The sequence below is a fragment of the Sminthopsis crassicaudata genome, chromosome 5, assembly GCF_048593235.1.
Source record: "Sminthopsis crassicaudata isolate SCR6 chromosome 5, ASM4859323v1, whole genome shotgun sequence".
NCBI classification, from domain to species: domain Eukaryota; kingdom Metazoa; phylum Chordata; class Mammalia; order Dasyuromorphia; family Dasyuridae; genus Sminthopsis; species Sminthopsis crassicaudata.
The window spans coordinates 302018005-302043531 of record NC_133621.1 but is presented as its reverse complement, the minus strand read 5'-3'; the positions used below and the strand labels follow the sequence as shown (position 1 = coordinate 302043531).

Sequence of the window (25527 nt, the reverse complement as noted above, 5' to 3'; positions counted from 1 at the left end):
TTTATATGTTATACAAGGTTATATATAGCCTAGTTATTTGGTCTGGGCAACTGGATAAATCAGCAAAGCTTCTCTTCATAAGTTTGAATCTGGCTTCAGATACTTCCTAGCTGAGTGACCCTGGGTCAGTTACTTCACCCTGTTTGCCTCGGTTTCCTCATCTGTAAAATGAGCTGGAAAGGGAAATGGCCAACCACTTCAGTATCTCTGCCAAGAAAATCCCCCTGGGGTCATGAAGAGTAGGATATAACTGAAAAGTGAGCTAACCACAACTTTATTTGGTCTGTATATGGGTTGTGCTGCTTGGCCAAATGACCTCACAGACCGTCCAGATGTTGCTTGGGGGGAGATCTGCATCTCTGGAATCTTGCCCACTGCTCTTGCAAGGGATACTGGGACTTGTGCCTTGAGGAGAGAAGAAAGCCTTGAAGCTGGCCACGGATTGCAGGCTCTGAGAGGGGATTGGACTAGAAGAGTCTTAACTGCTTGCTCCTCTAAATTCTGCTGGTTGAGGGAAACCGTTTTTCCGTTCAGAACACAAGTCATTTTCATAGTGGCTGGTTCTCAGCTTACCTACCTCCCCACCAATAATAATGATACACAAAAGAGCATCACAAACAGAAATCAGTTGCATATGTTTGAATGTAACAGAAAACACGTAAGAGGGAATGAGCTTTTTGGATGGGAGTTGAGATGACATCAGAAAAGCCCTTCACTGGGACCAGAATTCTCTGGTGAAGGCTCTCCTGGGAAATCAGCTTTCCTGAGTGTCTTTCAGTTTCAATCTTTATTTTTAAAGTGTTTATAATTGTCTTATTTCACATCGCCATAGTATCTGGGCGATCCCTCCTAGAGAGCCATGTCTTATAACAAATAGTATTTTTTAAAGAAAAAAAAAAAACAAACAAACAGCACAACTGATGATATATTGACAAAGTTTGAAAATGTGTAAGTCTCTATGTATCTGTAATTCATCTCAAAATGGAGGGGAGAGAGACTGAGAAAGACAATCTGTCTTTTCCAAAGCTCCTGAATCAATCAGGGCCCTGAGTCACTAAGGCAAACTCAGCATCCTCTCCACCAGTCTGAGTTAACAGCCCTGGCAAATATGACAAGCTCAGAATCTAAACCCCTATCCTATGAATGAATGAACCAAACAAACAAGGAGTATTTATTAAGTACTTTTACTAAGTGCCAAAACACTGGAGGCAGGAGGGAAATACAAGGTGATAAGGGTGGAGGTCCATACTAGATGCTAAGTATGCAAAGAAAAAGACCACTCAATTCTCTTTTTACAGAGACCTGGAGAGTCCAGGTGATCTGTCCAAGGTCACATAATCAATATGTAAGAAAGAAGAGTTGTTTGTTCTCTTCCAACAATATTCATTGAGAACTTGCTTGATTGTGAGACAATTGACTGATGGGTTTGGCTCTTCTCGGCAAGGTGGTGATCCAAGGCAATTCCAATAGACTTGGGATAGAAAATGTCATCTGCCTCCAGAGACAGAGCCATGGAGACTGAATGAGGATCAAAGCATAGTGTTTTCACTTTTTTAAACTTTTTACAATTTTAAAATGTTTTCTAAAATTTTGTTTTTAAAAATTGTTTACTTTTTTCTTTCTCGTGATTTTTCCCTTTTGTTCCGATTTTTCTATCCAACACTACCAATGAGGAAATATATTTAAAATGACTGTATATATATAACCTAGATTGGATTGCTTGCTATATTGCGGAAGGGGGAGGGAAGGGGAAAGAGGGAAAAAAATTCTGGAATTCAAAATCTTACACAAATGAATGTTAAAAATTATCTTTATATGTAATTGGAAAAATAAATTACTATTAAGAAAAAAAAATCAACTTGCTGCTTGCAGAGCCCTGGGCAAGGCTATGGAGCAGAGGCTGGGGAGGAAGTACCCATTTCATGCCTCTGTCATTTTTTCTTTTTCTATTTAAAAATCAAAACCAAAATGGTTTTAGTGATATTTTTGCTCTTTTTTAAGTTAGGCATTTCAGGATCTACTGCTGTCCTCCCCTGAACACCCCTTGAGATTGAACCTCTGTTCCAACAAAGAATTAGAACTTGGCCCCAGGGCCAATCCCCTGTAAAGGAGGCTTCCTCTGATTTAAGGAAAAAGAACTGCTTCTGTGACCATTAGGGCAAAATGAGTATCCTGCTTTATTTAGAGCCCCCATTTATGGTGTTCTGGCTCTGTTGGTATTAGCAGGTGAGGTCCTGGGCAGTCCTTCTTCTCCTCTTTGAGCCTCAGTTTCCCTTTCAGTACACTGAGGGAGATCTGATTAGGTCAGAGGTTCTTTGAGACTTTTTTTTTTCCCCCTGAGGCCGGGGTTAAGTGACTTGCCCAGGGTCACACAGCTAAGAAGTGTTAAGTGTCTGAGACAGATTTGAACTCGGGTCCTCCTGACTTCAGGCCCGGTGCTCTATCCACTGCGCCCCCTAGCTGCCCCGACTTTTTTGTATCATGGTTTTCCTCCAGGTAAGAATAGCTGGGTGGCACAATGAATGCGAGTAGCGGGTCTGGAGTCAGGAAGACCTGAGTTCAAATGCGACCCCAGGCACTTATTAGCTGTATGATCAGGTCGCCTCACCCTGCTTGCCTTCGTTTCCTCTGTCAAAAAGGCTGGAGGAGAAGATGGAAAACCACTCCAGTAGCCCCAAATGGGGTCGCGATGAATCTTAAAACTCCTCAGCCATTAACTGCTCTCAGAAGCATGCTTTTAAATGCACGAATAAAATATTTAAAATTATAAAGGAATAATAAATAATAAAGGAAAATAATTCAAGTCAAGAAGCATTTTTATAGGGTCTACTATAAAATATATAATCGGGCTTTGTGCTATGCCCGTAAAAAAGATAAAATAAAATAATTGTGACCCCCGCCCTCCCAGAGTGCTGGTGGGGAACTTCGTAGAGGTGTCCCCCAAATTTGAGGACTTTGGGAACGCCCCCCCACATTCATTCAGGCTCACTTGGAGCTAATCCCCAGGGGAGGCACGAGCTTTAAGGGGGGCCCTTCCGGCTTCCCCAAGAGCAGATTTTGACTGAGACTCGAGCCGTGGCAGCTTGAGGGAGAGAAAAGCCCCCCAGGCACCGGGAACAGCCAATGAAAAAGCGGAGGCGGGATTTGGAGGCCAGGAACCTCAGGGGCGAGGAGACTGATGCTGTTAAAATAAGTGTCCGGCCCTTAACCCCAATTGCCTCAACCAAAAAACAAAAACAAAAAAAGTGTGCGGCTCCATACCCAGGCAAACGAGTCGGTGGGCGCCCGTGCTTAGGTCCCGAATTTGAATCCCACGTGTGGGAAGGGCTGCCTCAGGGAAAGGACGCTTAGGTGCGGCTCCGCGGGGCAGGAGTGGGGCCCCGAGCGCGGCAGGCCCGGGCGGATTAGGTAAATGACTGATGGAGGGATTACCCGGGGGAAAGTATCCGGCGCGGGCTTCTTCCCGGAAGGTTTAGGCCCCCAGCCGGGGACATCCGGCGAGGGAGGGGGGCGGGCGGGAGGGGAGGGGAGAGGAGAGAGGGGGCGGGCTAAAGGCCTCCGCGTGTGGCTCCGCCCTCTTTCCCAGCAGCCTCCTAGCCGGTGCCCCGAACGGGGCCTTTTCTACTTCAGGCATCCTCCGTGAAGCTTCCGAGCCGAGAGGACTCGTCCTGTTCCCGCCGTCCCAGCGCTCTTCCGAGGAGGGGGTCGGAGGCAGGATCGCCAGGATGGTGAGTGGCGCGGGAGGGCCGGCGTGTGCGGCGCGGCGGGCGGCCGGCCGGCGGCGGCTGCGGGGCCCGGGCCGGGGCTCCACACGCTGAGGAAGCGGAAACATTGTGTCCCGCCCGGCGGCCCGCGCGCCCGGCCGCGTTCGGAGGCGGGGCGGCTCGGGAAGTGGAAACATTGTATCCTCGGCCGGGTTCTCGGGCCGTTGTGGAAGCGGAAGGGGCGGGGGGGTGCCGCGGCGGAGAAAGTGGAAACTTTGCGTTCTATCCCCGGGCCTCCGCGGCGCCGGCTCCCAGTGGAATTCGGGGAGACGCCTCCTGCAGTCGCCCCGCGATGGAGGCTCGGGGAGGCCGAGCCTCCCGGGCCTCCACGTGGGAGCGAGGCGGGAAAAACGGCCGCGGCGCCGGGGACGTCCTACTTCCATTCGCCCCGTTTACCGCGGAGGCCCCCGCGCACGTGGAGAAGCATGGCCCTCCCCTTACACGTTGGGGCTGGTGGCCCGTGGGCCGCCTTCTTGTGAAACGAAGGCTGTGGTTGGGCGCCCGGGTTCGAATCCCCGCCCGGCTAATCAGCGACCGGGCGCGCTGGGGGAAAGCGATGGACAAACCCCGGAGTAAGCTGTTAGGCCTAGCCCCCGACGTCCCTTCCCGGCCCTGTGGGGCCCGTTAGCACTGCCTCCTTATGTCAGCCCTGGGCCTGAGGGAGGCACGTGGGAGGCCCCAGTGGATACATAGTATAAAGGGACCTAAGACTGCGGAGGCTCAGGCAGCCTTCTGGGCTTTGCAGCATGTCCTATCTCTTCTGCTCCCCCCCCACCCCCGCCCCCAAAACCCTCCCGCAAGCGGGCCCTGGAAGGCCGAGGCTTGGCTCTCGTGGCACCTTTGTTGCCTCCCAGGGCTGCGTGGCTGCCCCGCTGAGCCTCCGTGATTTGCCCCGGGTCCCAGGGCTGGTCGAGTGGGACTTGAGCCCGGGTTTGCCGGGTTTGGGAGATCTCTTGGCGCTGGGAGGTTTGACTTGAGTCCTGCCTTCTCCCCTGGATTTGAGGCTGAGGACGGCAGGTAGGAAAGGAAGCGGATTGTGTGGGCTGTTAAGCTCAAGTGGAGGCCTTTTTGTTCAAAGGGCAGTAGGGATCCCCCCCCAGGTGCTTGAGTAGGAAAGGTACTAGGCCAGACTTGTGCTGTACAAAGATTGTTTTGACCGGAGTGGAGTAGCGAGCTGAGAGTTAGTGTAGCTGTTTAGCTTCCCCCCATTGGCTGCTGGGAGGAGGGAAGGAGATTTTGGCTTTGGGCGCTAGGAATGAAATTGATCTGAAGGGATTGGGGGGGTGGGGTTAGAAAGGGCCTGATGCCTCTGGGACTGAGGAGATTCCTGTCCTTTTTTTGGGTCCCAGTTTCTTCATTTGTAAAGTGAACATGTCCAAGTGAACATGGCACTTCCCGACTCCAAAATGTAAAAGGAATTGGGTCATGATTCTAAACTTTCCCCATCCCCCTGCCTTAGTTTCCTCATCTGTAAAATAGACCTTCTTAAGGATGGGGATGTAAGGTTTTGTCTTGGTTTTCCTGTTGATTGGGGGCCCTTATTAAGACCCCAGTGAGAACCTTGTAAGCAGGAGTTAGTCACCCTTGGGAGAAGATGAAGGCACCCAATCCCATAACTTGGCCCCTCTGGGTGAGGCATTCAATGATGCAAAGTGTCAGAATTCCAGCCTGATGGGAGTTGGGCGCTGAGCTCCTTGCCCTCTTCCAGATGCCAAATCCAGGGCTCTCCCCTCCAGGACAGGCCACCCAGAGAGTTTTGGTCCCTTTGGCACTTGGATATTCAGAGTATGATTTGTGCTGTTGTCCAGATTGCTCCCCTGGGTCACCCAGGGGCACTTGGGTATTCAGAGTATGATTGCTCCTATGATTATTCCCCTGAACCTATGAGAAGGACTTAGTCCTTTGTCCCCTTCCCCTGTCAAGTGACATGTGTTGCTGATTTCAGCTGCTGAGTGGGCCCTTCTCCCACTCATTAGTGGCTTGGTCTTGTCTTAGTCTGGGGAGTGGGAATTAGTCTCTGCTTCAAGGAACTGACTCTTTACCTATTGAAAGAGAAGCTGGGATTAGCACTGGGCCATTCTTGGTGGAGGTGGCAGGGAGGGAGCTGAGAGGAGGATGGAGGCTGTTCCAGAGCTGGAATGGCAGAAGGATGTATGTAGAAAATACTTTGCCAGCCTGAATGCTCCCTAGTTATACCAACTGCTGTTAGCATTTCACAGTGAGCCCTGATGGGCAGAGAGGGAATCAATGGGCACAGGGTATGACCTTGCTTCCCTGACAGGATGCTCTGGGTTTGGGATCTCCCAGACCTTGAACTGTAACTGTTACTAATGAAGCCTTGATCCTAATCTTCCTCCCTTTTTCCAGACTGAGGCTGAAGTAAACCCCAAAGCTTACCCACTGGCAGATGCCCAGCTCACCAAAAAGCTTCTGGACCTGGTACAGCAGTCCTGTAATTACAAGCAGCTTCGGAAGGGCGCCAACGAAGGTGAGGCACCTGGCAGGAATATGTCCTTGATCTTCCTGCTTGGAGTGGGGCCGGGAGCATTTGGGCAGAGCCTTGGGCCTGCTCTTAGGAAGCTTCCATTCTAAGAGCTGGGGGGACAGCACCTATAAGAGCACTGAGCTCTGCCCAAGGCTTCTGATTCCATTCCCATGATCCCCAGAGCCTCTCCTGGGGCTGGGGTGTGTGTGCTGGTGACCAATTGGGCAAAGTGAGGGAAAGGAGGTGTGGAATCCTGGCTTCAAAGCCCGGCTTGGTCTTGACTATTCTGGGGAACCTCAGGCAAGTCTGAGGGTCCTAGATTGAAGGCTAGCAGGAACCTTGGCTCACCCAGTTCAACCCTCCCATTGTATAGATGATGAAACCCCTGATGCAGAGTTTTAGGTCAGCCCGGTAATTGGGGGGCAGAGATTAGATCTCGGGCTGCTCTCCCCCTCCGGTTCTGTCCCCTGCTGCTGGGCCTCCCTTTTTCTGAGTTCATTGATCTAACAGACTTCATCCTTTTGTGTTGGGCCCCGTGGTGATCCGTTGAAGCTGATGAGTCAGTCCTTTTACAGAGCTGAAGGATATGCCATTGAGACTTTAGTGAAAAAAAGTTTTTTCTCCATGCGATTTTGTGGCCTTGGGGTCCATTCAGCAGCCAGGCTGGACCAGGCGGTCCCTCCCTTTCATGCTCACCCTGGGGATTCCCTTGGCAAACTTGCTGGGCTAACACAGGCCAGATGCCCCCAGGGAGCTTGGGTTTTCTCCGGGGCACCTAGTGCTTGCCTTAGGAAGCCTCAAACCTCAGGCCAAACAAGTTGGGGTGCTCCCCTAGAAATGGGGGGGAGGGGTCCTACTAGCCAGCCCTCCACAGAGCTGCGGGGACAGGCTGGTCCTTGAAACTTTTCTTTTCCACAGCCACCAAGACACTCAACAGAGGCATCTCTGAGTTCATCGTGATGGCCGCAGATGCCGAGCCCTTGGAGATCATCCTCCATCTCCCGCTGTTGTGTGAAGACAAGAACGTCCCCTACGTGTTCGTGCGCTCCAAGCAGGCACTGGGGCGGGCTTGTGGCGTCTCCAGGCCGGTCATCGCCTGCTCCGTCACCATCAAAGAAGGCTCCCAGCTGAAACCCCAGATTCAGTCCGTCCAGCAGTCAATTGAGAGACTCTTAGTCTAAGCTGACACCTGTGGCTCAGGTGTGTTTGTAGCGCTCCCCCGGGGATCCGACTGGGAGGGCTGTGTTTATGTGGATTGTGGTGAAAGGATGGGGGGGGCAGAGACTGTGCTCAGGTGACTTTCAATGTTAAAAAAAAAAATTTTTATTACTGTTATAAGCAATTGCTTTTTTTTTTATTCCATTCTTTCCCTTTCCTTGCCTTTGAAACTTCCATTTAGTGGGACTCATTTTCTGTAGGTACTGGGTCATGAGAGCTTTTGAGGGGGAGGGGAAAGAGCTCCCCATTCATAGTTGTCCACACACCAAGCATTCAGCTGCCACCACACAATCCTAAGCCTCCGGCCAGGAACAGGAGCCAATTGGGCACTCCTTCGGAAGGCACTCAGCCCAGCTGCCATTCCCCTTCTCCACTACTCAGGATGCACAGAAACCTGCCCAGTTTTCCAAGGTGCCAACTTGTCCTTGGCAGCCTGGACCAATTTCCTAATGGTCTCCCGTAGCTGTGGAGCCATCCCCCTTCCAGCATCTGGACCCAAACCCAGTCTTCCTACTTCTTAATAGTCCCTCAGGAGTATGGGGCCCTTCATTTTTTCTAATGCTCCATATTCCACTTTCTTGGACAAATCAGAGTTTTCATGCTTGGTTAGTTTGTTTTTTAAATAATGCTGCATCATTTTATTTTTTAAACATATGAAACAGAATGGAGAAGATCAAAGGCAACTAATTATTGAAATGCAAATGTGAACATCATCTTCCCAAAAGTTCAGAAACTGCCAGTTAAAATTCCCAATCCACGTCATTAAGAAGCTACAGCTTTTTTGGAGGATCTCCCTGTCAGTCAGGGCCTGTGGTGTGGGCTAGGGTACGGGCTAGGGTACAAAAGACAAAGGTGGGGAGGGGAATCATCACCCCTACCCTCAAGCTTCAGCAGGAGCACGGTTAGGGACTGGAACTGTGCTCCCAATGAGAAACCTCCCAAGCAGAAAGGAGCAATTCTGTCCGATGCCCTGCCCTCCACTTCTTTTTGAAGGCCAGGGTGGATTGTAAAGGAGTGAGGTCCAGATCCCTGAATCTGTAGTAGCCTGACACTTATAATCCAAATGATCTATAAGAGCAGAAGAACCGGGACAAAGTCTATTCCCAAAGAGAAGGAAGAGTAAAAAAAAAAGGAGTGGTAGGGCAAGACGGGGGCCTGGCGCCCCTCAGGATTTCTGGAAATGCTGTGTGAGCAGGTCCAGGAGCTCCTGTTTCTTAGTGCCATTGGTCTTGAGCCTGCATATGCGGCAGGCTTCTTTAAGCATGGGCACCGTGAGCTTGCCAAGAGTGCCCTTCTCAAAGTGGGCCTTGAGTTCCTCCTCGGACAGCTCCAGCTTGGGCTGCTTCTCTGCAGGACCACTGCCATCTGCAAATTAAAAGGCAAAACTAAAGGATGCTCCTTACTCAGGGCCTGCTGGGAAAGGATGGAGGAAAAAGGGATAAGGCAAGGGGAGCACGACAGGCAGGGGTCCGCAGGAAACGGCACAAGGCTTGGCTTTTGGCTGTACTGACTGCTCTGACGAGGGCCTCCCATAGCAACTATCTGCCCTTGTGCTTTAGGAGCAGTAGGGAACCACAGAGTTCTTGAGCACAGGAGCAGCCAGACCAGATGGAGAAGGGAAAGTTGCCAAGTGGGTGGGAATGAGGACTTGCATTGAAAGTAGTGGAAGGGAGGATCACAGGGATTTTGTTAAGAGCTGCAACTCCTACTAGGTTAGAATGTTAGACACCTGGAGCCATCTGATCTTCCAAGCCACATCAACAGTATTAATTAAGCACCAGCTGTGTGCAAGGACTACAGCAGGAAGACAGACCAATCCTTCTTCTCTCTGGGAGCCTGCTGTGGACAAGGTAAGATGGGGCGACCCACTGTATAAAAGAACCTAAGTGAAACCTCATGAGGGAGACAGTAACTCAAAAAATGAGGGGGAGAAGGAGATAAACTGGACAGGGCAGAAAGGCAGACTCAGAAAACAAAAGATGCTTCCAATGCAAAACAAGGGCAGGAAAGGGCCTGCGAATTTGGCATGGATTAACTAGAGAGAATGAGAGAGAAATAGTGTCAGGGACTCAAATCAAGTATTCCTGGCTCCGAGGCCAGTACAACTAATTAATCATTAAATAGAAAATTGAAGAGCTATTATATATGAAGTCATCAAGCTCAGACAAACCTGAAAACTACTGGTCTCCAAAGAAAGACATTTAACTCAAAGCTTTTAAAAGTAGTACCTACTAGGTATCCCAGCTAGGTTCTGGGAATAGAGAGGCAAGAGTGAATAGTCTGCGCTCTCATTGGATCTGTTCTGCCGGATCATACAAGAACTGTTCCACGAGGTTTTTCTTGGGCACCTCTTCAGGCTGATCCCTGCTCTAAAGCAGTTGTAGTGAAAGGGGGAGATAAGTGACAGGTGGGAGGGTGCCATGGGTATCTGCCAAGAAGTCTGGCTGAGAAGAAGGGGAAGGCCCACCCAGCACATAATCCAGGAGACCTAAAGATGTCTGCAGGAGGATAGGGCCAGATTGTGAGCTCAGAATCCTGTGCAGAGCAGCTGTGATCTGTACTGGCAAAGGGAAATTAAAGTGCCAGGTGCTGGGAAAAGCAGCCCAAGGAATATTTTCCTGAGAGAAGAGGGCACAATGGATAAAGAGCCAAACTCACAATCAGAGGCAGGGGGCACTATGGGGGGAGATCGATCAGTACTGGGAGACCGAGGGGAGATCGTCAGAAGTGGGATGGGCGGCTGGTCTGATTGGGACAAAGAAGGGCATAAAGGAGAAAAAATAGGAAAGAAGCTGAAGGCAGAGTGAAGACTCAAAATGTCAACTGAAGAGCTTGTATAAATTATGAAAGGGGAGAAGGAAAGGATGGAGGGTGGGATAGAATTTGGAACTCAAACTTTTTAAATTTAAAAAAAAATTGTTTTTAACATATAACTGGGGAAAAATAGAATATATATTTGTCCATGAAACTTTTTGACTCAGTGAAGCAGATATCAGATGTGATGATTTAGAGGGCTCTGTGGGGAATGAGTACAGGTTGAGGGCTGGTGGTGGCCATGGGGCAGCTCTGTGAGAGGGGACCAAATGACTTGTCGGGTTAGTGGGAGAAGACGAGAATGAGAAATCTGAGGGAAGGGAACTAAGGAACTCTGTTTTGAGCCCACCGGTAGCATTTGAAGTGAATATGATGCCAGCTGGAGATGACCACCAGGCAGTTGGTAACACAGCAGGGGAGCTCAGACAAAGGAGGCCCTGGGCCAAGGACAAGGAGGGACTGGCCACCTCTTCTCTGAGACAAAGACCGGCAACAAGAGCCGAACCACAAACTGTGGCCACACACCATGCCAACCATTTGGCACCATCGGCCCTTGCGGCTCAGCACTCCCACCCTCCTGGTTCCCTATTAGATTCTGGGCTGTGTTAGCCTCAGAGGGCTGACAAGGGGAGAGGAGAGCAGCCCTTCAGGGTGGAAACAGCCCTTAGACTCGCCTTGTTTCCTCTTGGTTGCTTTCCTCTCCGGATTGTAGTCAGGGGGGTAGACGAGCTCCTTGAACTCCTCAACCAGGCTGCCTAGCCGGAGGTCCATCGCTTCGACTTTGGGCACTGCAAGAAGAGAAGGCGATAGAGGAGACAAGGCCCAAAGGCTCCAAGCTTGCAACAGATGGGGACCTCAGAAGCCTGTGAACCAGCTGGGCCTAGAGAAGGGCAGGATTTGATTCCAAGCCCTGATTCCAGACCCTGCTTTGCCACTCTATGCTGATCCAAGCCCTTTGTGTTAAAGAAGGGAAAACCAAAGACAGAAATGGAGTTTGGCCAAAGTAAGGAAGCACTAAAGCCAAGCTGAGAACCCAGTGGGATGCCCCATGCCCTAGCACTTGGATGCTTCTGTTGCCCCTGCAGGGGCAGGTGGGAGTCACTTCTGCATCTCTGAGAAGGCCAGTGTGGAGCCTGCTACAGGAGGCACTGGGATCTGAGCGATGTGGGCACTGCTGTGCGCCCAGGGGCAGGGACTGGTAAGTGCTACACCATAGCGGGGGAGAGGGCATTTCTCCCCTTGGGGGCTTTACAAACCAGAGCCCCTCCCAAAACATAAGAGCATCAATGTTTTCAAAGCAGCCCCCAAGTCTCCATGACTCAGTTATGAATCTGGGCCTGGGGAAAAGTCCAAGAGAACTCCAACGTTCCAGCACCCCTGGACGTCATGCAGCTCTGGATGACCAAGAGCCACACGTGCTCAGGCTTTGGCCACTCAGTGCGACCCTCCCCACAGTCACAGCCTTGGCTGGTCTGAGCTGCAAACCCCAGCCCTCTTCCCCAGGCAAGCTCTCTGTGGAGGTCAGCTGGGCGCTTGACCAAGGGCAGCCCAGGCACATCCCTGCAGCAGGCCCTGGTGACTCTCTGGGGCTAGCTCCCTCATTTGTGAAATGAAGGGCCTGAACCAGAGGGTCTCAGCAGCCTCAAGTTCCAAATCCTCAGACTCCAAGGTAAATGGGCCTTGAAAGTCCAAGTGACAGTCCTCTACCCTCCACTGCTTTGTCAGGCAATTATTCTCTGAGCATAGAGCCCAGGGGCACACCAGTGACTGCATCACGTGGCGGGAGTTGGATATGACCCCAGAACCTCTCAGGCCGTTGCCTCAGTCTCTTGTGGGAGCCTCCCTCACCAGTCCCTTTTACCAGGAAGGACCCTGGCAGCTGCCAGAACAAATATCCCAGGGAGGCTGGAGTATAGCCAGACTGGGGAGGTACCTCAGAAACACCTTGGACCACATTCTCATCACCAGACCCCTCCCCTCAGGCCCCCAGCCCAAGCCAAGCCACTCTGAGGGATCCCAGGACAAGCAGCACAAAGGCCCAACTCAGAGCCTCCCCCGTGTGGGAGAAGAGCAGCGCCTTACGTGTCAGGTCTGGCGCCTGCTCCGGCTCTAACTGGTCCAGGGCCAAGGCCTCCAGGTTTCTGAAGTGCTGCTGCAGCACGGGGTTCTCGAAGCTGTCGCTCCTAGAAGCCAAAGCCCAATAGGGCAGAGCTGAGTGAGCAGAGACCAGCAACAATGCCTGGCAGCACCCAGCCCAAACCGCCGACTCTCTCTGAAGCCCTATGGTCCCACTGGATGGGAGGCAGAGTGCCAGGTAGGGGGGAAATGCCCCTAAGCCTCAGCTACTCCATCCCTTTGATTGCCCCTCCCCGCCAGCTCTGATGAGGCAGGAGAAGCACCACTTCTGACCCCAAGCAAACCATACCCGCCCTCTGGAGCAAGAATGCCCAGGGAGTCCAGCTGGGCCCACATGCTGCTGCCTCCCGCACAGCCACCTGGGCAGCACACTGGTCCCCACAGAAAGGGCAGAGCTGGAGGCGGGCAGGTGAATCATCAGGCTAGATGAGAGAGGATGCAGGGGACCACTGGCAGCAACACTGGAGGGCAAGATGGCCCAAATCCTGCCCTCGTCCTTCCCTGCTCCTGATCACTCAGCCCTGGCCCTATCTGGGTGTATTTACTTTCTGAAGGAAACCCAATTCCATTTACTAGCAGCAACTGCTGGGTGGCCACACTGCTGCCATTTCTGAAAGGGCTCCAGGAGCTCTGCTCATCACAGAGGGCAGCACAGGACACCCCTGAGCTTCAAGCCAAGAGAATCTGGAGGTTCTGTGCTTTTAAAAAAACAGCCCAGGTTCCCAAGCTCTGCCCTGTGGTCCTGAGCTGTAACCCTGGCGATAGCCGGGGACCTACCTCCCACTCAGAGGGATCATCATTGTAAGGCCAGCCACCAAGGGCTGAACCAACTTAGTTCAAGCAAGGGATGAGAGATCGAGGGTCTCCAGGAAGGACAGAATAGGCTTTTCCTTCACCCAGGGCCCGACTCCCCTCTTGAGGCAGCCCACACTTACCGGTACTTAAAGCGAAGTTTCTGGATAATCGCCTTCATCTTGTCCACCTGCTCTGGGTTGGCGGTGACTTTCTCAGTAAAGGGCACCTTCCGTTTGTCATCAGCATAGGGCAAGAAGACGAGCTGAAAGCCTGCAGGCACAAGAAGCGGGGTCCCCATGCAATTGGCCCAGAGCATCCCAGTCTACAGTGGCGAACCACCAGAAAACCCAAGTTCTGCTCCACAGAAACAGCAAGTGAGGGAGCAGCTCAGGCCAGACTAGCCATCAGCTTACCTGGAGGGGTCACCTGAACTCTATGGACATCCAGCTCTTCCTCCTGGGGTATTAGGGCCACGAAATACGGGGGGCTGTTTTGGCGAGGGGTGTATCTACACAGTGCCAACACCGCCTTCTCCAGACACTTGGTGAGTAAAGCAACGAACAGCGTAGTACTTCCTGGGGGAGAAATGTCCTAAAGGTCAACATTTTAAATGATTTGCAAAGCTGTGCTTCTAAGCAGCTGGGCCAGGAGTAAGGGAAGACAAGAGCTCTAATTTAGCCTCGAGTAATTACTAGCTGAGTGAACCTGAGTAAGTCACTTCACCACTGTCTGCTCCTTTCCTCTTCTGTAAAGTGGGCGTAAATACTATTGTATTTGCCTCCCAGGGTCACCATGAGGATCAAGTGAGGCCACATCTGTAACATGTTTAGCAAAGAGCCTAGTGTACAGTAGGTACTCAATAAATGGATCTTCCCCCCTGCCTCCCCACCAAATGAGATATAGTTTTAAAAATCAGTGTTCCGGGGTAGAGGGCAAGGCCAGGGACCCCCCACAATGATTTATAAGAAAAGTTTGGGAAGCTTTGTTTGAAAGGGAGAATGAAAGCAATTCCCATCATCCCAACAAGAATGTAAAGATAAACAATTTGGGAAGGCTTGAGAACTCAACTCAGCAAGGGCCGGGAGGGCAGAGGGGGAGGAGGCTGTCACTTCCTGGCCGAAAGGGCAGAGGCAGGCACGTGTTTCTGCCAATCTGGACGTTTGTTTGGGGAGAAGTATGAGGGAAAAAAAGTGAATGTTTAAAAATTGAAAAAGTGACTGAGCTAACTTCCTTTCCCTGGCCCGGCGTCCATCTCAGCACAAGCCTTCATGGCTAAGAGCGACTCACTGGTGTCGGAAGGAACGGCTCATTCCCTTTCTTAGAAAAGGATCATATTCACACCTGAAATTTGCTTCTTAAAAAATAAATTTTTTTCCCTTTAATGCTATCTTATTTTTCCAAATACACATAGTTTCCAACATTCATTTTTGTTAAGGTTTCGTGGTCAAATTTTTCTCCCTCCTCCCCAATACAGGTTAAACCTGTACAAGCCTTAAAAAAAATTTTAATTAAATTTTATTCTTTTCAGACAACACAAATCTGTCTTCTCTCCTCCCCACCCCACCCATACTGACCAGAAAAAGGGAAATACATGTGCCAAACACAAGCAGTTAAATAAAACCAATTCCTCCACCGGCCACAGCCAAATAAAACAGATTACTGCTTGTACTTGGAATCCACCTCCCCTCTCCCGAAGCCTGTTTCACCCTGAGCCCCTTGCACTCACTCACTGCTGAGCTTAGTGCTGTTCTTGAGGCCATGAACTTGCTCTTTTACCATTCTGATCACTTGATTTCACTAGAATTGGTTTTCTCTGTAACCCAAGAATTTTAAAATGAGATTCTGAGGCAGAATCCCATGACCCTCCAACAGTAAGGGCCCTGGGCCCGATTTTCTGGACAATACGACCGTCCTCACTCACCATTAACTAGGGACTCCTCCGGGTACACAAACAGAGAAGGCCTAAGGAAATGGTGCTGCTTCAGCATAAACAGGGGCTTGAAGCCAATCAGAATCAAGCCCGGTTCATCAAACCTCTTCAACTCTTCAGTCTCCCCCTTCTCCATCACAATCTGACGGCCTCCATAGGTCTGAAAGATGGCAAGAGAGGCCTTAGGAGAGAAGGCCAAGCCAGCAGGCAGAAGCTCGGTGGGCCACACTCCTTTAGCCTGGCTCTAGCTCTGGGAGGCAGAGAACCAGAACCAGAATGCTTTCAGTTTCGTGTGCACAGGGCAATACAAAACCATTCAGACTTTCTCAGGTACTTGTGAGAAAAGCCAGGATCAAATAAGGTCATGAGTGAGCTGGCTCTGAGAGACCCCTGTGGGGTAAGGCAACAGCCCGGAAAGGGCCACTGGGAAGCCTGGCTCCTCCATGACCCAAGGCACTGCTCCTCCTCCGCTGCTGCTGCTGACCTCCCCAACAATCCCAACAAAGCTCAAGTCTGGTGCTCCCGGATTCATTCCTATCTCAGCCTGCATTTTCAAAATCCCACACCCTCCCACGTTTTTCTGACAGAAGGCCGTACTATTTAACATTCTTTCATCTTTGTATTGCAAGATCCCCCTCTCCCAGAATATAAAGAAGGGCAGAGATGTTCTGCACTCAGTCCAGACTCACTTCACATTGAACCACAAGAACAACAGACACAATGGAACTCCTCCAACGGGCCTGTACTGAGCTTGCCCCCCAGGGCCTCGTCCTTCAAATGAGCTGTGTGAGGGGGGTAGGCAATTGTAGCCCAAGGAAGGATGGGGACTCGGGAGGACAGATCTCCACTGGAGACTCCTGAAAATTCTGATTCGATTTAACAAATAGATAAGCTTCTTGGAGGTGCGAGGCAAGGGCTTAAAGAGTTTGGAGAAAACAAATCCAGCCACAAAGCAGTCCAGAACCACCCCAAACTCATGGAATTGCCAGGAAACCCCTTCACTCTTTCCCAATAGTCCCCCCAAAGACGGAGGCCTGGACTGAAAAACAGAAGGGTCTGGCCCAGAGCTAAGGGTACCCAACTTGAAAGACTCCTTCCAACACTTTGCGAGATCGTGGACAGTGGCCCATGCCTGTCTTCAAAGCTCCTACCCCAGGCAGTGAGCCGCTGGCTCCCTGATCATTAACGCGTTAGAATGTCCACACTGGAGGTAACATGACTCCGGGCCAGACCTCATTTTTCAGCTCGGCTGGAACGAGCCAAACTGGAGGTGGAGGAGACATGTCTGAGGCCTGGCCAAGGTCAGGGTTTGTTCCCCCGCCTGTGCATGTTTGTTTCAAAGGGTTTTTTTCTTTTAGACTGTGGGTGGAGGGGTAAGAGGTGCACACAGGGAGAGAAGAAAATTCATGCCTGTTAATTTTTAAAAATCCATCACACTTTCCCCCTGCCCTACCCACGGGCAAAGGCCCCGGAAGAATCGAGGAATTACCTGAGCCCTCTTGGTGTCGCTGGGCAGGAGCAAGCTGCCCGTTTCTACGTTAAATGTTCGGGTCTTGATTTTCACTTGTTCGTTTGTTTCTCGGTAAAGCCTAATGGGAAGAGGCCTGAATGCCTTTTGGACCATATTATAAATGCTAACTGTCAGGGCCACGTCCTTGCCCAGCCTTAGCTTCAGCCTGAGGAGAAAGAGCAGAGTTAATAATAAAACAGGAACAACAGCTAGCTGTATGCAAAACTATTTAGAAATATCTCATCCCACCTCACAACAACCCTGGGAGGTTAAGTACCATTATGATCTCCATTTTACAGATGAGGAAATCGAGACAGACAGGTTCAATAATTTGGACCACCCAGCTAGAAGTATCTTAAGGAGGATTTGAACTCAGACTCCCAAGCTCTGTGTATGTGCAGCACCCCTTTCTCTGATTATGAAAGTAGCTTGGGCCCTCCTTGATAAGTGCCTGAGTCTTGTCCCTCTCACAGCTCTGCAACAGGTGTAGACAGTGCCTTGCAAAGGGCATTGGGGTGGGGGAGCCCATTTTAAACACAGCCCCTCTCCCCAACTGTGAGACTCATATCAGATTTATTCCTGCACTGAGGACCAAGTTTTAGAAGAAAATACTTCAACGCAACAAAAAGCAATGCAGAGACCAAATGCAGAGTTAAAGGATCTGAATTCAACTCCTGAGACTTGGGAACTTTGGGTAGCTCACATTACCAGTCTTCTCATCTCTAAAATAGGTTTGCTCCTAAACCGCCCATCTCCCTAGACCATGAAGGAGCAAGCTTTGGAAGCAGCCCACTGTCACAGTGCTGGGACGAGATCTGGATTCTAATCTTCCCAAGAAGCCCGGGAAGCAGGGCTCTGCTGGACAGAAGGCCGCCACAGCCAAAGTTTTGTTTTCAGAGTGAAGACCTGGACAAAGGGCAGTCTGGTATCCTGACTTGGGAAGTACTGGTTTCCAGGTAGGAGGAATCTCCATGAAAACATCCCAGATCACCATTAGGAGAGAGACTGACGGTGCCCAAGCCCCCATGCCCATACCAAAAGAGCATCCTGTGAAGGTCCAGGGACGGGCTTTCTCTACCTTTTTCATTCAGCCCTCACCTCAACTTTTCATGAAAGAGAGGGACAGATCACCACTGTCATTTGGCTTCAAGGCCAGAATCTGGAGAAAATGAACAGTCCAGAACTACCCAGAGCTCATGGAACTACCAGGAAGCCCCATCACTTTTTCCCCGATAGCCCCCCAAAGACCGAGGCCTGGACTGAGAAACAGAAGAGCCTGGCCCAGAACTAAGGGTACCCACTGGCAGGGAGGCTAGGCTCCCACAGCAACAGAAGCCTTTGGGAAACCTGCTCACTCAAACCAATACTTAGGGTTTCCTGAAAGGTCCCCCTAGAGAGGGGAGGTTTCTTGTGAGCTCATGTTGGGCCTCCAACAGAAAGGAGAAATGCCTCCTTGGCGCACCCAGGAAGAAAAGCAGCCTCTGGGAGGCTCGTGGCTTTGTCAGAGAAGGGCTACGTTCTGACCATAAGCTGGCCCAGCATGAACAGGCAGCAGAGGCAGGGAAGCTCACCGGGCCAGGGAGCGTTTCCTGGTCTCCTTGGCCCGAACCTTTCTCAAGAGGTCCTCCAGCCTGCCTGACTCCTCAAAGTGAACCCCAAGGTCCTCATCCTCGCCTGGGGTGATGATGTCCCTGTAGAATAAGGAAATGTCAAATCCCCCAGGCTTCTTCAGGTTCATAAGGTCGAGGAAGATACCTAGTGCAGAACAGAAGGAGGTGATGAGACCAAGTTAGTGGCTACCACTCGTACCCCCCTTTCCTGCCCATCTTTTTAAAGGGCCACACTGAGCAGTAAGACGAGGTGGGTCCCTGGAAGGCCCACTCTGAGATGAAGCAGCTCCTCGGGGGCAGGTTCAATGTCTAGCAATCAGCAGGTATTTAATAAATGTTGCCACAGCGATTTCCCACAATGCATCTTATTCAGGCCCCAGACCATGATATGCAGGGTTTTTGCCTGCCACCTTCTTGAGCCCACTCCTCCCAGGCTGAGACCTGCCCAAGGTTAGCTATTTTCCCAGCCGCTTACTCCCACCCCTCGGTCAGTGTCCCCCTGTAGGGCTGCTTCACCCACCTGTGTCTCGGAGGTCACAGGCTTTGGTCTTGGCTCTGCTGGCCTTGGTGCTATCGTCCCTATGGGGGCTGTCGTTGTTAGTGAACAGCATGACGCGCTTGTGACTCATCTTGAGCTGGACGCCACTGAAGAGGTTAGCACACACCCAGAGGGCCTCGGCCAGGGAATAGTCTGAGCCACAACCAATGAGCTCCTGGAAATGTTTCTCTCCCTGTTTTCCCTTTAACTGGTCAAGCTCAAGTATCCGTTTTGCACCTAAGTGTGGGGACCAAAAGGAAAAGATCAACAGGAAGATGAAGTAACTGAGAACATACCCATTCATAAGCATTCATTAAACCTCAATCACAAGCTGGGCATTTTGCCAGGAAAAACCAAATATGGCACAGCCAATCCCCACTCTCGAGGGGCAGCCTACTTACTCCAGAGCAGACACTCTGAAGGTGACAGAATCCTACTAAAGGCAGGACAGCACCTTTTTTATATATTCTTTGCTCTTCGGTTCAGAGATGGACGACTTGGAGTAGGATTTATCTCTCCAAGGGACTTTAGCTCACCTAATCATCTTGTACAGACTAGGGAGCTGAGGCGCAGAGAGCAGCCAAGTTCCAACAGAGTCAGCAGCAGTTAGCACTTGAACCCAGGTTTCCATAGCCCTGCGCCCCACAGACACCGGGACAGGGGCATTCTTCCACAGAGCAGAGATGCTCCAGGCATCTCGATGTGTCATACCTGGGGTATCTAGCTCATGGAGAACATAAATGTTTCTGAAATTCACCGAGTTCTTCTCTTTGTCGGTGCCATAGAAGACCACGGCCAAGAGGTCTCGGTCACTGCTGATGATCTTGCTGCTGTACACACTCTGGATGCACTGGGGGAAAGCACAGAGAAGAGACACCAAGGGAAAGTCTCAGCTGATCCATGCATCAGGCTTAGGGTAAAGCCTGGGACTGAGCCCCCAAGATACCAAGAGAAAGGTACAGAGCTCGCAGAGAAATGCCCCTTGATGGATGTCATTTCCAGGGAGGCTGGTCCAGCCTCTATCCCTGAGCAGGCACTCTCCCTCCACCGCAGCCTGAGATGTGGGGTCTTAACCTTCACTAGAGGCCCTCTGGTATAAGAGGAGACCACCACCTCCTGAGCAAGCTCTCATGGATGTAGCTCAGGGCAGAGCTTTAGCTTGAGGAGCTCTTTATAAAATGGTGATGATTCTGAGCATCCCCATGACTCAAGCCAGAAAACCAGGCTAAACCAAAAGTCTCTTCCTGGGAGGGGAAGAGTCTACCATACTTAAAAAGTAAAGAAGATAGCCCGATTCTCAGGAGACTCTAGTTCAGAGGGTCATTACAAAGCCATCAATCTGCTGGCTCCATAGCCTGGCCCCACTGCCAGATTCCCACATGTTGTATTCTCTATGCTGTTTGAACCTGAAATTACTCTTCACTTATATAAAAAGATGTTGGATCTGGGCTAGGAGGAGAAGGGAGAATGGGCTCTATATTTCACTCTGGGAACTCGAAAATGTAATGCAAACATAGGGTATTTCAACTAAACTGCAATTAGGCTGGTTGTGCTTTGTCTGTTCTTCTTCCCAAAGTTCCCAGAGTTAACAGGTCCAGAATCCCCTAGATGTGAGCTGGAGAATGAGAGTACTTTTGAGATCCTGCCCACTTGGGGCGACTAGTTCTTACCTCATGGGATCTATTTTGTGTTGGATCCTACCCTCCTATGGCCTGCCTAGTATCACAGTCCCTTCAGGCACTCCTGGGGTCATATTTGGTTCTCAGAGAATTCTTTTATTACTATCAGAAAGTTCGCTTATTCCAAAAATCAACATTTTCCTCTAGATCAAATTCCCCTTTGCCCATCTTTGGGTCTGCTCTGATGGGAGTAATCCTACACAAAAGACTCATCTCCTTGGCAGGAAGTCCTGGACAAGAAGCCCAGAGGAAGTCATCATTAGCCTGCTTATAGCACCTGTCCAGTAAAGAGCTCGAATGTCTCACTGGCCCTAGAAGTTGGATACTGGCTCAGCAGCCAGACCAGGAACAAAGTCGATGGCACTTTATTCTTGCTGCCAACACTGTACTTCCCGGGCCTTGGGCCTTGAGCCTGATTTATGGTGGCCTCTGTGTAAGTGTCTTTAGAAATGTTCAGATGAACCCATAAGAACAGGCACGATAATTCTGTAGTCAGACCCCTTCTTTTATTCTCTGTTATAATCATCAGAGATTTCAAAGCTGCTTCAGGGGTGAGCCACCAGGTAATAATGCCCTATTTCCCCCACCGCTGCCTAAGAACATCTTAGAAACTACCAAAACTGTTGAAAATACCCCCATCAGAGACCAGAAATTGGAAACTATGTGGCTGCCCATCAGCTGGGGAATGGCTGAGTAAGTGATGGTTTATGAATAGTATGGAATATTATTGTTCTGTAAGAAATGACCAACAGGATGATTTCAGAAAGGCCTGGAGAGACTTACAGGAACTGACACTGAGTGAAATGAGCGGGACCGGGAGATCATTATATACTTCAACAACAATACTGTATGATGATCAATTCTGATGGACGTGGCCCTCTTCAACAATGGGATGAACCAAACCAGTTCCAATAGAGCAGTAATGAACTGAACCAGCTACACCCAGTGAAAAGAACTCTGGGAGATGACTTTGAACCACTACATGGAATTCCCAATTCCTCTATTTTGTCCACCTGCATTTTTATTTCCTTTACAGGCTAATTGTACACTGTTTCAAAGTACGATTCTTTTTGTACAGCAAAACAACTGTTTGGACATGTATACAGATATTGTATTTAATTTATTCTTTAGCATATTTAACATGTATTGGTCGACCTGCCATCTGGGGTAGGGGGGAGAAGGAGGGGAAAAATTAGAACAAAAGGTTTGGCAATTGTCAATGTTGTAAAATTACCCATGCATATATCTGGTAAATAAAAACTATTAAAAAAGAAAGAAAGAAAAAGAAAAAGAAAATACCTCCATCAGAGATGAGCGCTTTCCCACAGAAAAACATCTGGGAAGCCTCAGTTAATGCTATAACCTCCATGAGCTGGTCTGACACGAGGAAAAAAAAAAAAAAAAAAAAAAAAGTCCAACAAAAAAGAGAATACCAAAAATGGGAGATTGGTCAGACTGAACTCCCCAATAAAAAGGGTTACATGTCAAAAAGAGATTTGAACAGTTTATCATCCACAATATGTGAAGAAATTTTATTATGCTTAAACAACACAAAAAGACAGCCTATGTAGCAAATAATGTAACAATTATGTTTATCACTGCAATGACCAATTGCAACTCCAGAGGGCTTTTGGCAGAGGTGGGAGGTGGGGTGCCAAGATGCAGAATTTTGGAGATCTGACAAATGGGTGGGTAGGTTTTTCAGTATGATAGTTATTTGTTACATAGACTGTGCTTTTTTTCCCCCAGAGAGAGGAAAGGAAGATAACAAGCAATTAAGTTTACTTTTGAAAGGAAAGTTATTGAAGCTTTAAAAAAAATGAACTGAAGCTCAGAAGGGAACAACTATAAGCACAGCTTTAAAAACAACAGATTTGTTTTTTCACATAGAAAGTGCCTTTTCTCTTCCACTTTTTCCTTGTTTTTTTTTTTTTTTTTTAAATGTTCATTAAATTGCAAATTCTAAAATCTTGGAGGGAAAAAAGGCATTTCAGTTCCAGGTAACTAATTTAATCAATCAATCAAACCAAGTTTAACCAAGTTTGGGAGTTTAATCTCTGTATGTAAAGGATAACCTCACCTGGATGGTCAGGTCAAAGGAAGTTCTTCCATCTTCATCTTGGACTTCAAACATTGCCTTGGAGGCATCAACTAAGAAAATCAAACTGTCCCGTCCAGAATACTTATAATTTCCTATAAATGGAAAACGTTTTTTAAATAATTTGAATTTATATTACAGATGTAAAGGAATGAGATGATTACTTTTTTTATTACAAAAGACCTTAAGGGCTTCCCTTGTGTATTTGTGGCTCCAGCACTTCCCCTGGGCATACAGTGGGTGTCTGATAAATGACTTCCCCTGGGCACACAGTGGGTGTCTGATAAATGACTGCTGATTGATGCCTGCCTGGGTGGTTCAAATGGTTCCAAGTTCCCTGAACAACATGAAATCTTGTTTGACCCAGTCTTTCTGATTCAGATTTTTTTTTTTTTAATTCCAGGATTAGAAAGACTCCCTTCTGAAGAAGCTTTGAAATCTCTGACGATTGTAATTCAGAATAAAGGAGGGGGACAGCAAAAGTGACTCTTCAAGGCCGCCTGCAGTTATGGTGCCTGTTCTCATGATCTTATCTGAATGTTCGGCTACAGAGTAATTTGTAAGTTTCCCATGAGCTCATCACAGACTTACACAGCAGCTGCCATAAATCAGGTTTAAGGCCCAAGGCCCAGGAACCTGAAACACAATCTAAGCCAAGTCTTTTCTTTACATTCAAGATGTGAAGTTACAGCTGAGGTGTGGGGGGATGGGACACCAAGAACACCCTTCGGGTTTTGTTCCACTTTCTAGCTCCTCTAGGTCCTCCCTGCATGAAGGGCTCAGTGCCAGCAGAGCAGAATACAAAGGATCTACACCGTTCAGCATAACGGCGCTCTGCAGAACCTACTTTACACACGGATGAGGTTTCCTGCATGGAAAGACCAGTGCTGCAGCCAGACAGAAAATCTGAATTATCATAAATATAACCAAAAGAGGATCCCATAAAAGACACCCGGTCATACCACTTTGTGGAGTTAGAAGAACCTTATGAAAGGTAGACCCAGCTTGCTGGACAACACAAAGGACCAGTGGGTAAGGACATGTAGCAAGTCCAGCCAGTGCCTCGTGCTCCAGCCCGAGCAGTTACGGAGAAAGAGTGAAACTCTCTCATTGGGGTTTAACTCCCTTCTACCACAGTCCCTGCATCCCTTGGGAGTGAGGGGGAGGCCTCTTCTGACTATCCTCATCCAAATCGTGGGAAAGGCGCTGTAAATATTGGGGAGAAGGGGAAGGATGCACAGATAAATGTGATGCAAAATGAGACTTTCATATCAAGGAGGAGGTGGCAAAGTCCAGGCTGAGACTTTCCCCTTCTTGGTGGCCCTTGGACTCCGAGAGTCACTGGAACTGGGAGTCCCTACCACACTTTCCCAGACTTGGGACTAATCAGGCAGGAGATTGGGAAGTGTTAAAGGAAGTGGGATGGAAGGCCTAGAAGGGAGAAAAAAATGGTTTCTTTAGACCTGGGAGGCCAAATCTTTTAGTTTAGGAAGTGGACGGAGAAAAGGACGAGGCGCTCACAGCCACATGATGCAAAATTACAAAAAAGTTTCTCTCCAAAGGAGGGAGGTGAGAAGATGCTTCCCCTCTGCAGAGCTAGAGGCCGCGGGGAATGGAGCATGTCGGAGTTTTTGGATATATTTTTTCTTCCTCTTTTAAAATAACTGGTTACAAGGCAGAGCCTTTGGGAGGGTGAAATCTAGGCAACGTAAAAACAAAGGATGTCAATAAAAATCTAACTTTAAAATGCCGCCTGCCAGCCAAGGCCCAATTCTCTTACTCCTAAATCTTGGACTCAAAGGGCTTATTCCTTCCTCCCTTTTTACCTTCCGTCTCAGCCCCCTCGTCCTGCTCCTCTTCCTCTTCCTCGCCTTCATTTCTGTAATACGACTCCCACCCGGACATGATCGTGGTGAGCCTTTAAACGAAAAAGGGAGCCCCAGGTGAAGGGCCGGGGGGAGGAGGGGTAGCCAGGGTTCCCCCTAGATCAATTCTCTCCCCCCATCCCTCCCTCTCTCACACACACCTCCCACTAACACGCGTGCGCAGGGGGGTCCAGGAGGGCATGCGAGCTGCGGGGCCGGGATCCCTCCCTCGCAGAAGAACCACAGCATACCCTGCAGGCTCCCACCCTCCGGAGGCAGGTCCCCCACATGCCCCACCCCCACCCTATGGCTCCAATCGCTGCCCTCGCAAGGCGGACGGAGCCCTCCAACCGGCTCACCCCCGCCCTCAGCCTCTCTTCCCGGGGCAGCCGGCTCGCAGACGCTCGGAAACGAGCGTGCCCAGTGGGGGGTCGTAGCGCACGTCCATCCATACCTGATCCCCCGAGACCGAGGATGCAGAGCTGAGCGCGAAAAGGAAGCAGAGGAAAACACCCGGAGAGATTTCTCGCAGCGCGCACGCGCGCGGCCCCACAGTCCAATCCGCTAGCTCCTCAGTGCACGTGTAGCCCTCCTTCCCGCCTCCTCAATCTCTAATCCTACCAACCAATCCACCCTCCCGGCCAGAAGGGGAGCCAAAGCCCCGCCCATTCACGGGCGTCGGTGGGAGGGAGTCGGGTGCACGGTGGCGCGGTGCACATGCGCAGAGAGTAAGGCCCGGCTCCTTTCCCTCTGCGGCCCCTCACTCTCTTCCCGTAAAACTTGTTCCTTTTGCAGGAAATTCATCCCGATGGCCGGAGCAGTCAGTCCTCCCACCCACAAAGTCACTCCGTATCTTTTTCTGTGTGCATGTTGATTTTCCTGACAATAAATCCCTCCTCTAGGACAGGGGCAGCCTTCATATTGAATCCAGAGCCTGGAATGAGCCGCCTATTAAAGAGTGAGAGTAGTTCGGACGGGCGCAGAAGGCACTTGCACCACGACCCAGTCGGCACCCGAAAGACAAACACTTATAAGTACCCACGATTGACGAGGCGGGTAGTGGCGCAGCGGCAGCCTGGGAAGCA

The 25527-nt window shown here is 50.0% G+C and overlaps 2 protein-coding genes and 1 long non-coding RNA gene across 3 annotated transcripts; 2 read left to right on the top strand and 1 right to left on the bottom strand.

Moving 5' to 3' along the window:
• Nucleotides 1–3562: 3562 nt before the first annotated feature.
• SNU13 (small nuclear ribonucleoprotein 13) lies at nucleotides 3563–7588 on the top strand. The gene is made up of 3 exons (XM_074271832.1): nucleotides 3563–3728; nucleotides 6132–6252; nucleotides 7168–7588. The coding sequence occupies exons 1-3, from the start codon at nucleotides 3726–3728 to the stop codon at nucleotides 7428–7430; spliced, it is 387 nt and encodes a 128-aa protein (XP_074127933.1). The 5' UTR covers nucleotides 3563–3725; the 3' UTR covers nucleotides 7431–7588.
• A 489-nt stretch (nucleotides 7589–8077) lies between these two features.
• On the bottom strand, nucleotides 8078–24936 carry XRCC6 (X-ray repair cross complementing 6). The gene is made up of 13 exons (XM_074271829.1): nucleotides 24897–24936; nucleotides 24404–24495; nucleotides 22560–22672; nucleotides 19512–19650; nucleotides 18783–19037; nucleotides 18224–18407; nucleotides 16632–16818; nucleotides 15134–15302; nucleotides 13626–13787; nucleotides 13353–13482; nucleotides 12364–12464; nucleotides 10956–11069; nucleotides 8078–8832 (listed from the first exon to the last, which is right to left on the bottom strand). The coding sequence occupies exons 2-13, from the start codon at nucleotides 24480–24482 to the stop codon at nucleotides 8633–8635; spliced, it is 1833 nt and encodes a 610-aa protein (XP_074127930.1). The 5' UTR covers nucleotides 24483–24495; nucleotides 24897–24936; the 3' UTR covers nucleotides 8078–8632.
• LOC141544996 (uncharacterized) lies at nucleotides 21931–24429 on the top strand. Its single transcript, XR_012482846.1, has 3 exons — nucleotides 21931–22167; nucleotides 22981–23136; nucleotides 23328–24429. It is a non-coding gene; the product is annotated as an uncharacterized LOC141544996 (long non-coding RNA).
• Nucleotides 24937–25527: the final 591 nt, after the last annotated feature.